General features: G+C 42.9%; 1 protein-coding gene across 2 annotated transcripts in view; it reads right to left on the bottom strand.

The window, feature by feature from the left end:
* glrbb (glycine receptor, beta b) overlaps positions 1–15,960 on the bottom strand; it is a 28,101-nt gene that overhangs the window by 4,742 nt on the left and 7,399 nt on the right. For both annotated transcript variants that reach the window (XM_070962622.1, XM_070962621.1), the window contains 5 exons: positions 15,758–15,825; positions 10,075–10,301; positions 8,249–8,331; positions 6,976–7,116; positions 2,672–2,824 (listed from right to left, as the gene is read on the bottom strand). In XM_070962622.1, the coding sequence (XP_070818723.1) occupies positions 2,672–2,824; positions 6,976–7,116; positions 8,249–8,331; positions 10,075–10,301; positions 15,758–15,825 (672 nt within the window). The remainder of the gene's footprint in view (positions 1–2,671; positions 2,825–6,975; positions 7,117–8,248; positions 8,332–10,074; positions 10,302–15,757; positions 15,826–15,960) is intronic.

Here is a 15,960-nt window from a genome sequence, read left to right as displayed (position 1 = left end):
AGCCTCTACTGTCTAGCCGCCTCGAATGATAGTAATTTTAAATTGATTTTTATCTCCGATGGCCAACAGGATTACAGGTTAGAGATCCCCCCGAGCGCAGCAGCACTCTTTCAGGCTACAGTGGGGAAAATTACAACAACTCTTCGGAGGGTATTATAAGCACCCATGAAGGGCTTCACTCCCGCTTCCCTCACGGTAATGAATCTTTAGAGAGATAATAAATACAATATGATGACTGATGGGTTTTGCCTCCAGGCCTCATTATGGTCACTCATCAAGGGAGAGTTCGTACAGGGTTCAGGATTTCTAATCAAAGTGCTCCATCCTCACAGGAGCAAACTGCTATAGGGAGGATTGTCAACCTGGAAGCCCACCTATTATCTGCAAATAGAGAAAACATGAAAGGCACCAATACTGAAATAGCCTTGTTTGCCTTGTTCCCAGTGACACACTCAGCTGCATGCACAAAATAAAACTGGCCTTTGTATAAGAGAGAAAAACATGAACATACATCTCTGCAACAGAAAAAACATTTTTACTGTTATATTTGCTCCCATCAAGAGAGAAAACACGCTGTGTAAACGCATGAAAACTCGGTTAAATGAACACATGGACGCACATACACACATGTACATGGACACACAAAGGTACCGCACAGAGCAATAAATGAGAGTGGTCCCACACCTGGGTGTTGACTGACCTGGACTGATCCCATTTAGAGAGAAGTCAGAGGAGGCCTCCAGGAGGAGTCGGAGTGATGATGGGATGAGAGTGGTGATAAACAGCTGGAGAGAGGATGGAGTGAAGGAGGCAGTGGACGACTGGAGTGGGATAACAATGGATTATCTTATCCATGCAGCCCTGCACACCCAGAGGTGCCCCTGTGATACTGTATGTAGGTGACACTGACATATCACACACAGGTTGAATTACGGAGGAGGAGGAAAAGGTAAGCAGGTAAGTGGAAGGTAAGTGAAATGGATGCTTTTCCAGCGAACACAAGCTTTGCCTGAATTTTTTATGTTGTACTTCTACCATATGCAGTGTTAGCACGCATGTACGGGAAAGATATTAATATGCATACAGCACAGACAAAAATATAAAGAATAGAGACAAACCACGACGGTCGCTAGTGTACAGTGGTTTGTTAGAGCTTTTTCACTGCATACCGCTGCCGAAAACACACATATGGGAGAGCTGAGAGGGAACCAAAACAGTAAAAGTTGAGAGCAATCAGTAAAATGCAGTCAACACTCACCTCAAACTCCATATAAAGCTCCATAAAGCTGCGGGGAGCTGTACATCCAGGTGATAATTCTTTGTATCACTATAATATTTGACATATTGCTGCTGTAAAAATATTGATTATAGCCACTTTCACTGCAACTATTAATAATTTTATGTTCTGCTGTTTAAGCTATATGTTATTTGGTAAAAGTAAAAAAAATGCTGTGCTTGTTTCATTTTATTTTGATGAGAAAGTATCAAAATTATCAGACCAAACACAGTGTCTGAACCTCCTTTGAGAGATTTCTGTCCCTTTTCCATCAAGCGCAGCTCAGGCAAAGTAGGGCTCACACTGTACTGTAGGCAAGAAGGACACCAGAGATCGCTCATCTGCTTCCAGCCTGTGATTTATTCAGTGTGTGAACAAAAACACAAGATAAATTAAGCACTACCAGCACTGAACCATCCCAGCATCCCCTCAGGGCTCAGGCCAACAGTGGAGTAATCTAGCTGGACCTTCCTCAGGCTTGACACACTGTGCTTCTCTGGTTTGGAAGAACAGCGCCGCTCCTCAGCGCAGCCCTTGGTTAATTGGGTTAATAGGGATCAGGTGTGCCTCGTTGGCCAGCTGAGTGTCTCCTGGCTTTCTCCGTCTCCTGAAAAACCCTTGCTGCCCACACTGATTAACATGAGGATTCACAGGAAGCACAAGAGCCTGCACTTGTTTTCTACCGTTAGCTAAACCGTGTACGAGCATATTTTAAGCGGTGGAAATCTGCATTTGTGTAAACAGGCATCATGTAAAAGTTAATCAGGTGACATGGCCGAGGAGAAAACTGAAGCCTGTTAAATTTTAGACAGCTAGGTAATGTGGTTTAACTGAGTGTCAGATCATTGACAGATGTGGAAATTAAACTTATCAGTAATGGGTTAAATCCTGACTGCCCCAATGACTAAAATCTAACAACTTTAACATGGATCAAGCAGCAAAAGTGCAGCTATTGAGCGCAGCTACTGCTATTTAGAATCAATTACTTACATAAAGCACCACTGCAGTGGGTCCCATCTGTCAATTACAGCTTTACTCAGTGATTTATCACACACAGGACAACACTGGACATGGCACCATGCTTGACAGATAAAGTCCTTCATGGTGTCAAAGTGATTGATGATGTCATGGTGGAGATGATTGGGGCCTTAATGTCAGTGATCCCTGAAAACACAGAAATCCTTCACAGAGGTGTGTATTTGATCAACCAGTCTTCTTCAAGGCTTCTTAGAGCAGGAGTTTTCACACCTAATTACCTCAATAATATAAACACATACCCACCTCTTTTTCATCCCATCTCTCAACACATGGTTCAACAGCACAGGGAATATTTACAGATCAAGCGTATTTGTAAAACGTCAGCGGAAATGATGGAATTGATCAAATAAACCGTACCCAGAGGGACCCTGGCGGCACTGGCATCAGGGTTGATCCAGAAGGACAGCCAGGAGAGGACTACGATGAGCAGCGTGGGGGCGTAAACACCCATCATGTAGAAGCCAACCTGTCGCCTTAGGGTGAAGATAACCTCTACGCAAGTGTAGTACCCTGCATGAGAGAGGAGAAAACCGTCAAACATGATTCAGCTTCAGTGAGACACGCAGTTTGCCTGGAAGTTAAAAAATGAGACGCAGTCATTGGGTATGCATCACACGGAGGGTAACTGTGCTCCAATTTAGAGGCGGGGTCGTTAGAAGGCACAACCTATGAAGGGGGGGTCTTTATAGGAACTGAAGCTGCACCTTCCCCCTGGATGAGACAGTCTGGTCTGACAGAGATCTAAACCAATCACGGTGCATTTGTGCACTGCTGGTCTCACAGTCACACCTGATGAATGAGCTGCTCTCATTTACTATGTTTACATGCAGTCAAGTAACCCTTTCATAACCAGAATATCAGCAATAACCCGGTTGCGCACGGCCATGTAAACACCATTAAGCCTTTTGAAAAACCCGAATATGCTCATATTCCGGTTTTTAAAAACCGGAATATATGTTAAAAACCGGAATATGACCCCTGGGTTACTCCTTTTCTAACCCGAATTTTTGGTCATGTATACGCCTATCGGAAAATCCCCATCGAACGGAACATTAATTTGTGTTCTGCGCGTGTTCTATTCGCAATGAATCTTGGTCTTTTGAGTGCAAGTAGCATGGATATGGATGGCACAGCTCCATTTCCTATTTCTTCACGTTCTCGCCATCCATGAATGAAGAAAGTGAGACAGAACAGTGTCCAAGTACTGGTGGTGGGTCAGCACCAGCCCTGGGCTGTTCATTATCCACCGTGCTGCTGCTGCTGCTGTTGTTGTTGTTGTTTTTGGATACAAGAAGAAGAAGCTGAAATGACGTTCTCCATGCGTCGTCATGTTGTCCGTGCGTTGCTGTTTTAATCGGGATATCCCAATTGATTACCCCTGTTTGCTCACGCATCTAAACAGGTTATTCCGAATGTTTCAGAAACCGGAATATTGACCATTACCCGAATACTGACTGCATGTAAACACAGTGACAGTGTTGGATATTGGTTGCAGTTTATAAACGAGTGGAACCAAAACATCTGGGATATTGTCGCTGAAAATTGGATATCTCCAACTCAGAATGACACGATGGTGGTGTGAACGTCTTCTCGTAATTATGCTCTGAATGATCTGACATGGATGCAGACACGTGGACTTATTCAGTCAAGGAATGTGAACTTAGCAGGATCCAGCCCCCAAAGTGAAATCCGTATAAGATAGGATAAACTTTATTGATCCCACACTGACAAAATTTAGCTGTTACAGACAGCAAGAACAAAAACAGGATGTGGAATAAGAACAAATAGACAATAAATACAGGGTACAAAATAAAATCAACTATATATATGTACATTATTTACAAAAACAGATACAGTGATATCAGCAGGTAGTGCAAAAAGAAGGTTTCTGGTGTTGTGATGTGAAACAACATCAACAATCAAATGATACTGGAGTTAAAGAGTCAATATCAAGTATTTATGGGGAAGGTAGGAGTCAAGTTGAGTCGGGTGTCTGATCTGCCTCCTTCCTGCCCAAGCACAAAGCAAAGCCCAGCTGTGCGCATCATTAGCAACAGAGAGAGGAAAAAGAAAAGGGGTCGATGGGCATGAGGACTTTCACATCATTTCAGTGAATGTTGTTAAAGCTGAGACCTCTTCGAGCGCTCTGGGCAACACCCCAAAAAGCCCTGCTTCCAGCTGATTGAGACCCGAACCTGTCCAAAGCTCCTGTTTTCAGTGGATCCAAACATGTTTCTGTTTTCTGAAGGTGATGGTTCTTAACGGCACAGCATAAATTTCCACTCATAAATGATCACTTTGAACCGATCCATCTCTGCTGGAAATGTGGTCCTCGTTAGCTGGGCTTGGACCGGCACGGAGTGAGCGTCTCTGCTCTTCAGACCTCCTGCAGCAGTGTTGTGTTTCTGCTCTTTGAGGTCGGCCGTGGGTCCAATGGGATGGCAGAGTGGATGCACTGAAGTAATATTTAACTAGCCCGGGGATCTCTGGGTGAGCTTTACACAGCGTATAAGGGCTGCCTGTGTCGCAGAGCAGGCTCGAACCAGTCGTACACAGAGGTGATCTTTGTCTCCGGCCAGGTTGCCATGGCAACCCGTTAAAAGGCTGACTCATTGCCAGCAGTGCGCCTCCCAAGTGCGAGAGCACTGAGGTCATACCGGCTCTGTTGGCTGATAGAGATTTTCCATTTCACTGCGAATGTCGTTTGGTACCCACATTAGTCTGAATACATGAGATGAGAAGCACCACGAGCGCGTTTTGTAGTTTCTCTTCTATTTCAGTGGAAAGCTCGATCGTTTTAGCCCTTTTAGGGAAAAAGGTCGCTGTGACATGTCGGCCATTAGAGTATGTTAGGGTTCATCCTAACTAGCTCCAACCCAAAATCTTGGAGAAGCCACGCAAAATGTTGTTATTTACAATGCAATGCTGACAATCTGAACAACAAGACCCACTAGAGAAGCAGCTGAGATGAATGGCTGAATTCATTTGACACACAGTAATGTGCTCACAGAGGCAGGGAGGAAGAGCACTGCAGCGAGTACAAGTGTTTTTTATATCCTTTTATGTTCTCTGATATTTATCATTGTTTATTGTTATGCACCAAAACTTCAAGGCAAAATCCTTGTATGTGAAAAATGAGTGACAATAAATCTGATGATTCAGGTAAATAGGAATGTAGGCAATGCATGAATCATAAGACTGAAAAATCAAGCTCAAGGATCCACAAGGTGCGTTCTGCAGAGCAGCACTGAACGAAGAACGAGCCGAATTTGCTCAGAGGAAAACTAGTTTTTATTTCACGTGTTGCTCCCTGTTGCTACTTAACCATGAGCTAAATCCTACCACAGTTTGTTTGTTAACCCTCAAAATAACCCTAAAACATGATATAACTGATGTGGAGCTTACTCAAAGCAGATGCTTCAACTTGTCAAACAGATGACAATTACTTGTGTCGTTCAGTTGTGCTGGAGCTGAGGTTGCGATTGTGCATGCTGGCTCACTGGCACACCTGACTGAGACAGAGACGCAATCACTGGTATGAGTTATACCTGTGGTGTCGATGCTATGGCAAGTCAGATGTCTGCCATCACAAAAGGCCATATTTTATGCTACTATTATGCTTCAGTTGCAGTGGAAACTTATCAGTTCACTAACTTTACCTACTTTTTGACTTGTTAGTCACTTGATGTGATTTCAGCTGACTGTACGATCGCACAACAGTGCACGCGTAACATGTTTGCTCTCTATCGTAACACAAATCTCCACAGGGCAGAATAATCCGCAGTTCATCTTTTCAATATCGCAGGCTATTGAGGTGTTAAAATTTAATTTCCTTGAACAAATGAAAGCAGCATGATTGAGGTGTAATAATCTTGTGGCCTTTTCCACAAAGATGGCCACACAGCATAACCTTTGGTCAGATAAGAACGTGCAACTGAAGCTTGCTGTGGCCGCTGCTCAGGATCCGATCTGCTAAGATTTCATCTTTCAATCAACGGCACCCAACTAATCTTAGTTTGACAAAAAGACCCATCAACCCCTGCTGATTCCTTCGACTAGGAGCCCATAACACTGCTCGTATGCTGGCTGCAACCCACCCCTCCACAACCCAAACAGAATCGATGTACAGTAAATCCCAGACCAAGATCACAACAAAGTAATTAGCTGTTATTGTGCACAAAGACTCCCTGTCATTTTTGAGATGTTGTGACATATGAAATAAAAACTGGACAGGAGTGAACACATGAGCTTGTTGGCCGAGCTAATGAAGGTCAGAGCAAGCAGAAGGGATATGAACACACTTCTGGGGTCTAAAGTTAAGGACAGCGTTGCTTTGAGTCAGTCCAGAACAAAATATTCTCATTTCAGAGAGAATAATAAATGAATGGATGAAAGGAAAAACCCAGCGCTGAGGTCAAAACCTCGTTCAGCTTAAAGACGTTGTGGCTGATGGAAATATCTGAAAGAAATTAAGTTTACTGGTTCAAAATATTTCTCTGCTGCAAATTCTCAGTTTCTATAGAGCGAGTAGCAAACTGCTTTAGGCTAGTAATAGCTGAAAGGAGCATTTTCAAAGCTATTTTTCTTACTAATAATCATTACAGCTTGCTGTTTCAAAGATATGTCAGTAAAAGAAATCGGATTTATGAGGAGGACGGTACCTGTTCCTGAGTAGAATTTGGTGCAGTTCCCATAATCAATATCTTCTTGTCTGATGTCGAACTGTGGCAGAGCGATGGCGTCCATTTGCACCGGGTCGCCTGTCTGCCACATAAACTGCAGGTCGTCTGTGGTGTAGCCAACTAGATGAAAGAGGCGCACAAAAAGTGAGACTCCTGCACACAAACACACATTAGTGTGTCCACCAATGTACGTACAATCCACACTCGCTAACAGAAACATACAATCAGAGCACAGGAACGATATAAATGCACTCACACTAGCAAAAGGCTAAAACTCAGCTGTCAGGTTTGGCATTCGAGAGAAATGGCTTGAAGTTATTTTGCTTATCTACGTCCAAACTGCTTTGTAAACACAATGCAATAACCACAGTCGAGCTCAATTAGCTGTGAGACTTCCACAACAGCCTTAAAATATGATGATTTATTCCACTTTTCCAAGTGTTCGCCACTGAAATTGGCTTCTAAACACAAGCAAAAAGCTCATTTACCCCAAAACAACTGTTTTACAAAAACAAATATATTCCCAACTCATAAATACTGTACTGTGTCTCCCAAATACCAGCAAGCACGTGTCAAAGTCCAACTGAAATCACCTGCTAGTAGTCGAAAATTTAGTTTTTTAATGTATTGTTAATAGTTTTGTAATACTTTTGTATATTTCTTTCATCTCTCTGTGTCCTGTTGATTGACAGCAGCTGGCAGGCACGAGAGACCGAGTGGTAGTGAAGAGTAAAGACCACCAATACAGCATCTGACTGGACCCATCTGCAGGTAGGTTTAATCTACATGCTGTTCAACGTGCTGCAGCTGAGCAGCTCATTGGCCATCTAGCCTGCAAATGGACGTCAGTAGTGCGCTTTTTCCTGGCGAATGTTTGTCTGGTGGCTCATTCAACAAGCTACGGTGCAAACAGGACCTGCGCTCATGTCTGTGGAGGGAGACAGGAAAGCTAATGTGAGTAGCTGTTCCAAGTCTGTGGCTCTCGTGTTGTATAGCAGTGACCATCTGCTCTGTCTGTGACAGAACGCTGATTTTCCTGCTTTATTTGACTGAGCTGATTTAATGCAAAACTAGGGGGCGCCATCGTGAATCTAAATGTTTTCTGATTTTTTTTCACAAAGGAAAACACACGAGAAGTGATTTATAGAGCCGACACACACGCTGTAGCAGACAAAAACAAAATGCAATTTAATTTCAGCTGGACTTTAACTGATGAGGTGTTTTAAGGTGGTATTATTTCAAGAAAACTCACAGCTTTCAAGTTGCATTTTACACCTCTGTGTGTCCATAGGGAATAACGTGAGATCCAGCGGACAGGAAAGCGTGACGGACAACCTGGAGGAGGAGGGAGAAAATTCTGCATTCAGTTTTTCCATTATGCCCTGTTTTTGTTACCCACTTATATCCAATTACAGTCACACACGAGCTCTGTTTGCATAGCACTAGTTTTGCCTTGTAGAATACAGGATTTTATCCGTATGTCTCTTTTTTTGCATTTGCATGCGATAAACAAAATGTTACAGGGAAATTCACGAGGAGCTATAGCCCCAACGTGTTTACATTTGGTCTCTTAGAAGATCAAATGTTTCTTTCACCCACTGTTATGCATGTCAACAGTCTCATTACCTGGCGAGATTTCACTCATGCAGCCCGCAGCCTCAAAAACTCATAAAGGAAAAAAACATAAAGGAAACCCAGCGAATGTTTGCAAAGAAGAGAAAAATCTTCCCAAAGTGATTGAGATGCACAGAAGACCCAAAGAATCGCTTCAGGGCATTTAGAACACAAATGATCAGTTATTTCACCTTCACGTTAGGGTCTCCAGGTAATAGTCATATGCAACTAGGCCTTAAATCATGTGCTTGTTTAGTCTTGCTAACACATGTATTCAAAGTCGCAAATACAAATGTGTATTGTTTTCAGCTGACATGGAAGCGAAGTTAGTGGTTTTCAGGTGCAGTTAACTTAAAGTTTTTAACACTGATTGAAGAAATATGCCGATGCAGGAGTTGTTGTTTCTGTAAGTGACTAACAACAACTCGTACTGCTTTGTTTATCTCATCCAACCTTGTTGCCTTTCATTAATGTAGCCTTGTAGCTACTGTGTAGGAAGATGTCAGTCAAGCTCTAATTGGTAAGTGGTTCCTCTAGGAAATAGTCATGACCGGGTGCAACTCCAGTGCGTAGACTGTACAAGACCTATTATCCCCTGCATGAGACAGTGGACGCCTTCAGCAGCTCCTTCTGCAGCAGACTGCAGCATCCACTGTGTGAGAAGGACCGAGCTGAGCTGATGCTGTTTCACATTGCAACATGACAAACCTACTGTTTACACTACTGCTATCTATGCTAACATTAGCTCGTATCCATTACATCTGTGCAAATATCTTACATGTCTTTTAATGTTACAACACTTTATTTATCAGCCATATCTGACTCATGTGCAATTCAATATGGCGATAGTATCTTTATGGTATTCTTATACCCTTGTACATAATCTACATGTATATAGTTGATTTTATGGTGTCTTTTTCATCCTTTTCTATGTCTCTCTTGTATTCTTTGCTGTTTGTAGCAATTATTTTCCTCAGCGTGGGATTAATTAAGTTTTATCTTATCTTATCCTTTCTTATCTTATCAGACAGTTCAATTCAAAGACATTCTGAAATTTGACGTCAGTAAACTTCACACATCAAAATGAAGCCAGGGGATGAAAGTTTAGACTCATTCTGTGAGTGGAGACCTCTCTTCACTTGAATGTGAATCTTTTGAGAGATGGTTCACTGTGAGACACCGGCTGAAAGGCAAAAATTAATCTGTGAGGTTTCCAGACAATCATTTTGGAAGTTTATAGTTTTACTATACTTTATTACTTTCTTACCAAGGCACCGTGTGGACGAGTTTAAATTGGAACAGTTAAACAACTGGAACAATTACAGAACTGTTTAAGTAGGCTTTTAATTAACTGTGATATTTAAATATTCCAAATATTCAGTAAGAGCTGGAAGAAAAGTGTCATCTTCAGAAGGTATGCACCATAAATATTGGCTGTAATGGAAAAAAAAAAAACTCCATTACCTCATACTGATGAGGACGTCGCCGTTACGGAAAATGAAGAGGAGGATGTTCTCCTGGGTGACGTCGTGGAAGTTGGCGCTCTTCTCGTTGGCGAAGAACAGGTCAGGTTTCCAGAGACATTTGAACATCTTGGGATCGACGGTGAGAGAATCGGACTTGAAGTCCTGCGGCAGCTTCAGTCTGGGGTCGTTCCAGCGCTGCCGCAGGAAGATGTTGACTCTGTAATCCTGTTAGGAGCAACCACAGACGAGCACAGACGTGGTTAACGTCAGTATCGCGTAAATACTGCTGGACGCAAGTTGGGGGCTTTCAAAGGGATTAATGACAAAGAGGATTTTTCTGTTCACGTTCGTGTTTGTCTATTTCATGACCTTTGGGCTCTGCTCTTGATCCATCTCCATAATGCTCCAACTGGTGTCTCAAAAAGTCTAAATAAGATAATTAAAGCATTTTCAACCCTTCTACAGACATTTTTAGATATTTCTCTGGTAATGGTGTCATGAGTGGTTAAAGAATAGATAACGTGGAAACTTTCCTGTCAGTTGGGACCTTCTCTTTTTAAGACACCGTCTTTGAGTATGCAGCAGTTCCACCTTTCTTAACAGGTTACATTTTTTAAAGATTGTTTTTGCCTCAATGACAAGCAGCATTGTCTCACCGCAAACATTTCGACAACTTCAACGGGCCACTTTAGCGTGCCGACTGACATTTCACAGCTGCAGCGAAAACACTCGACGTCTGCTTTAAAATCAGTCAACGCACAGAAAGCTGTGCAGTCCGAGGGTCAGATGTTATCACTACAGCAACATGCGAGACTTCATTAGAGAGCTTATTAGTGAAATGTCCACATTCTTGCTCACTCTGTGAGGCTTTGGGACGTTTTTTTGTGCCTGCTTTGATGGCGTGCCTCAAGCTGTTCTGGGACCAGGTGTTAGGAAAGACTATTAATGCTGAGTGTGAAGATGGATGACATGTCAAATAATGCTGCCAAAATACCAGCTGTATCTGTGTGTGTGTGCGTGTGTGTGTGAGAGACCCTGGGTAAGAAATTAGCTTCCATCTCTCCATTGTTCCCAATTTTTATAATGTCAGTTGCCTTTTTTTAATTTTTTTATTTTTAATGCAGTAGCTCGTGTAGAGTCTGCTAAAAGCCGACACGTGCCACAGCTTCATGCACTCAGGTCAGATTAAAAACAATGCCATTTTTCTCACAAACTGAGAACACAGTCGATTGTAGGCTTTCATGAAATAAGATCAAGAAGAAGTCATCCCTTTATTAATCACAACACAACATGCAGAGTTACAGGGGAAACTGCACACGCCATGCTTAAGTGAAATTATTTTCTCCGCTTTTAACCCATCCCGCCAAGTCCTTCCTCCACGGCAGACCAGGAGCGGCGGCCGGGGATCCAGTTCCTTTTGTCACTACTGGTCAGGCGGTGATCTTCTTGCATGTTTTTAGTGGGTTATTATTTTTTTAATGGAGGATACCCCAGGTGAACACAGGGAGAACATGCAAACTCCACACAGAAAGGCCCCTTTCCTTGAGCAGCAGGCACCGAAGGCATGGTGGAGGGTGGAGCCCACAGCGCCCCAGGCGGGAATCAAACCTGGGACCTTCTAGCTGTGAGGCGACAGTGTTACCCCCATTCCACCGTGCCACCACGACAACATTCACACGCGAATATTTGAGAACTCAAAAAGCTTTCACCAGGATGAAATGAGAAAAATGAGGACTTAATATTAAGCCACTGCAATGGAAACTAAAGGGGTGCATTCAGTCGAGTGCAGTCCTCCAGGTGTGTCGAGAGCAGTGAGGAGTCAGCAGTCAATAAAAGAGGTTTTTCACAAATTGTGAATCACCAAAACACACACAGATACACACACGGACACACGTGCAACCATATTGCATGATCCATAATATTGGAACTAGAATATGCGTGTGAGATGTTTTTCTTTTGGCAAATCATTGTGGAGTCAATTCAAACCAATCAGCGCAAAGAAAGTCCAACCCGCACATGAAGTTAACATCGGATCCTGAATCCAAACATGTTTGTGCATTCATTCCCATGACATCTGCTCACCCAGGTCTTTGCCTCTGACTTCCACGCCTGCTACACAAGCATATAATCGTCCTTCTCTGGTTGAGTCCGGCCAACTGTTGTCCCAGGTGAATGACATGAAAATAATATACTAACATAGCTGCTGGTGGTCTTTAAAAAGAGCGATGGGCTTAATGGTTCAAATAATCAAAGTCTGTTCCTACATATTCACTTTGCATCTGTTTCTTCTGTCATGGATGCGTTTGGGGCACATGAGCTGCACTGCCAAGTGTTGTTTAATGGATCATTTCCAGGCGTTCTTCCTGTTTTTTTATTTTTTCTCGGGCAACCTTTTGAGCTGCCACCAGCCTCCATTCAGAACACAGAGCCCAGCCATCGCAGTCACAAAAGTGATCCTCCTTTTACGGCTTTTATTTTGCGCACAGGCTAATTTTTCTGACTACATATGTGAAATGTGTCTGCTGACGAAGATTTAAGCGGAGCCAGACTGAGCAGAGCAAATTTTGGCATCTCATCTTTTTAAAGCTTTCTCTCACTTTTTGTGAATGCGTGTTAACTAAATACGTTCCAACTGCACCGAAGCTATCTGAGCTACAGCCAAGTGACCTAAATGTGGTTTTATAATGCATCTGTTCTTCATGAAACTACATTGATTGTGTGATTTTGTGTTGCTTGTTTGACCACTATGGCATCTTTATCTGCAGTCAAGCATCCTGCTACATCCTGAGCTGGACCGGACTGCCTGCGCATTTATTCTCATACACAGTAACACTACAAACAAGTGTTACGCTACACTTTTCACACTAAGGCTCCAAGATAACACTTCATTAACACATATAATAACTTATATTGCTGCTGATGTTTGCTATATCTGTGTACCCAAATAACAATTCTCATTTCAGGGGTGCCCAAGTGTATTCTCCTGTAAGTTAGACCCAGCATTGGGCTGCATGTAAAACTAGATATCACAGTGTATACATCCAGTGTACACACACAGATCAGCTTCCTGCCAAAAATGCAGAAAATATACAATGCATGATTGATCCCTGGAATTCGTTGCAGTACATGTTGATGCACAACGTCTATGAGGAGACAAGAAACCGCATGAGGCTTTCCATCCTCTCTGTTTTGTATGCAGTGAATAGGCAGGAACAATTTCAAAAACTCATCAAAAACCATTTTATACACAGAGGTCTTTGGATGGTTTATACATTCAGGAATAACCCAGGATGTGCTTTATTTTCCTGCGAGTAAACATTTTTGGGAGGGAGCATAGCGGTCAAACTGTTGATATCTCATTTTGGAAAGCAAGCCGTCATTTGTACGCAACCTAATTTTACACCACCGTGTCCAACCAGTCCTCAAGCGACAGCACGAATCGCTCTTCTCAGGTCGATTCCAACACCTTCGCTTTCTGAGAAGCACACAAGGAAATATCTCTTCCCTCTGGCTCACTATCAAGCTGCCAGTACTGCTTTCGAATCCAGGGAGATTTAACACAAGCGCTTGCCGTAATCAACGAGGAAAACTCGAGCTGAGGAAGAGCGAGAAAAGTCCTCTCCTGATGAATACAATCATGTAGTGAAAGTAGATGTGTTAACTACAGCGGACGCGGCGGTGTTCGGCCGAGGGAGGTGTAAATGATGAGAGAGGGTTTCCTGAGATCAAAAACCCCACAGAGTGATAAATTGAGGGGGAGAGGTGACCAGCTGTCTCTTCGGTCTCCTCCCTGATACATTTTGAAGCTCCTCACTTTCATTCTCTTTCTGCCTTTCGCTGGGCGTCTGGGGGGAAGAGGGAAGACGGGAGTTGCCATCTGGGAGTCCGTCATCTCTCTTTTTGTGCCTCAGCCTCAGCTCTCTCTCAATCCGATCTCTTTCCTTCTCCTGCCTGCTTTTCCGCTTTTGCTCTCTTCACATTCCTTTATCTTTTCTGCCTCATTTCTTTTCTTCTTCCTCCATCTTTCCCTGCTCCATTTCCTCATCCCTGTCTCTTCCTTCTCATCTTCTCTTCTCTTCTCTTCTCTTCTCTTCTCTTCTCTTCTCTTCTCTTCTCTTCTCTTCTCTTCTCTTCTCTTCTCTTCTCTTTGTCCTTTTTTCTCCCCTCTAAACCATTGTAACTCATTCTCTTGCCCTCCTTTCTGTCACTGTCCCATCTTCCTTTTCATTTTTTGTCTCTTCCTCCTCCTTCCTGCTCTTTCTTCTTTCTTTCTTCTCATTCTCCTTGATTTTTTTCTGCCTTTTCTTTTCTCTTTCCCCCTTTCTTTTCTTTCACCATCCATGCACGCCACTTCTGCTGCACTCTTTGAGGTTTAAGGATTTTCCACTTTCAGCATTTATCACCCTAACTGCTCTGTAATTGGTCCTGGTGTGAAACTCTCCGCTGGAAGATTTTATAAGTGAACACACTCCGCTGATGTGCAGCCAAAAGAAATATTTCTGGAGTAGATTTTAATGCAGCCTCAGTCCCAGGATATAGGATCTAACGCTTTGTTCAGAGTGTCACTCCTCATGAAATGAAGTAGGAGAACATTTATCAATGCTTTGAACTGAGACACTATCCAGACCTGCAACAGGACTCTGAGAGCGAATGTCGAAAACTGAATACTCTATCTGTTCCTGTTGAGGCTGAGGTTGGCAGTATATTCCATAACTAAAGCTGGAGTGTTCATACCTGAAAAATGGGAGGTTTCACAAGCAAGCTGCCACACACAGTGCACAGGTTTGCCTGCTAAACTTGTTGAAAAGTTTTCACAAATCCAAAACTTCAAGACTTGCATGCATTGGTTTTATGTTTCCTTTAAGAAGTATGCAAATTGTGTTTGTAATCACAATGCGCCATGCTCTCTGTCTGCCATGGACGCCACTGATCAAACAGCGCCAGTGTATTCGCTCTGTGAAAGACGTGGAGTTTGCAAGCACTGCTGCAGAATGACAGTTTTGCAAACACACCAAGTTTTGACTTTGTTTCAGTTGTTAGTGCGGTTATTTCTGTAAAAAAAAAATAACTTAAATGCCTGCGTGACTTGTGGGAATCAACATGTCAAAGTCTTGTTACTGCACTTTCAATTATTCTGTCAGAATCTGGCTCTTCTTTTGGAATAAACCTGCAAAACCGTGCTGCATAGAGGAGTTCATGCTACAGGATCAAGTCAAGCTGTAGGTCCTGTCACTCTGCACTGCATTAATTTCAATTACCTTGTCACATGATTGAATATATTGACTGAGAGAGATGCTTAATGTTTATTGGCTCCACCCAGCAGCTTTAAATTAAACTGCACCAGTAAGCCAGGCCTATTAAAAACCTTCAGGAATGTTCCTGATTGTTTCCTAAGTGATCAAGAGTCGACCCAGCGCCGTCCTTGAGTTTAATCTGCTCACTAGCATTCAAAGAGCACTGCTTTATCAGCAATTAAGCCATCAGATAAATGAGGCATGAAAACCCGAGTCTTCATAATGATTCACTGCTAAATGGTCGGATACCATCAAGAAAACACGCTCGTGCATTTTCCTAAAACTTCTGGGATAAAGCAGTTTTCCGCTGTGATCCACTGCCCCTGATTGACAGAGGTATTGATTAGCAATACTGTCAGGATGAAGTGGGACTGAGTGAATTCTTACCATGGTCGTTTCTTGGATGGAGCCAAAACTGTTGATGAAAATGTTCACTCTGTCCTCCACAGGAATTCCTGGATTCACAGAGAGGAAAGAAGAGATTGTAGTGTTGAGTCCGCTGTGTTTAACGGCTGCTTTGCAACAAGAGTGAAGTCCCTCTGTGCCTAAATGTTACAGCAAGTGTCTGAATACGTTGCAGAACCCAGTCA

The sequence above is a fragment of the Chaetodon trifascialis genome, chromosome 5 (genome assembly GCF_039877785.1).
Source record: "Chaetodon trifascialis isolate fChaTrf1 chromosome 5, fChaTrf1.hap1, whole genome shotgun sequence".
Lineage (NCBI taxonomy): Eukaryota > Metazoa > Chordata > Actinopteri > Chaetodontiformes > Chaetodontidae > Chaetodon > Chaetodon trifascialis.
Note: the sequence above shows the minus strand (reverse complement) of the source record. Positions and strands in the feature narration are given on the sequence as shown.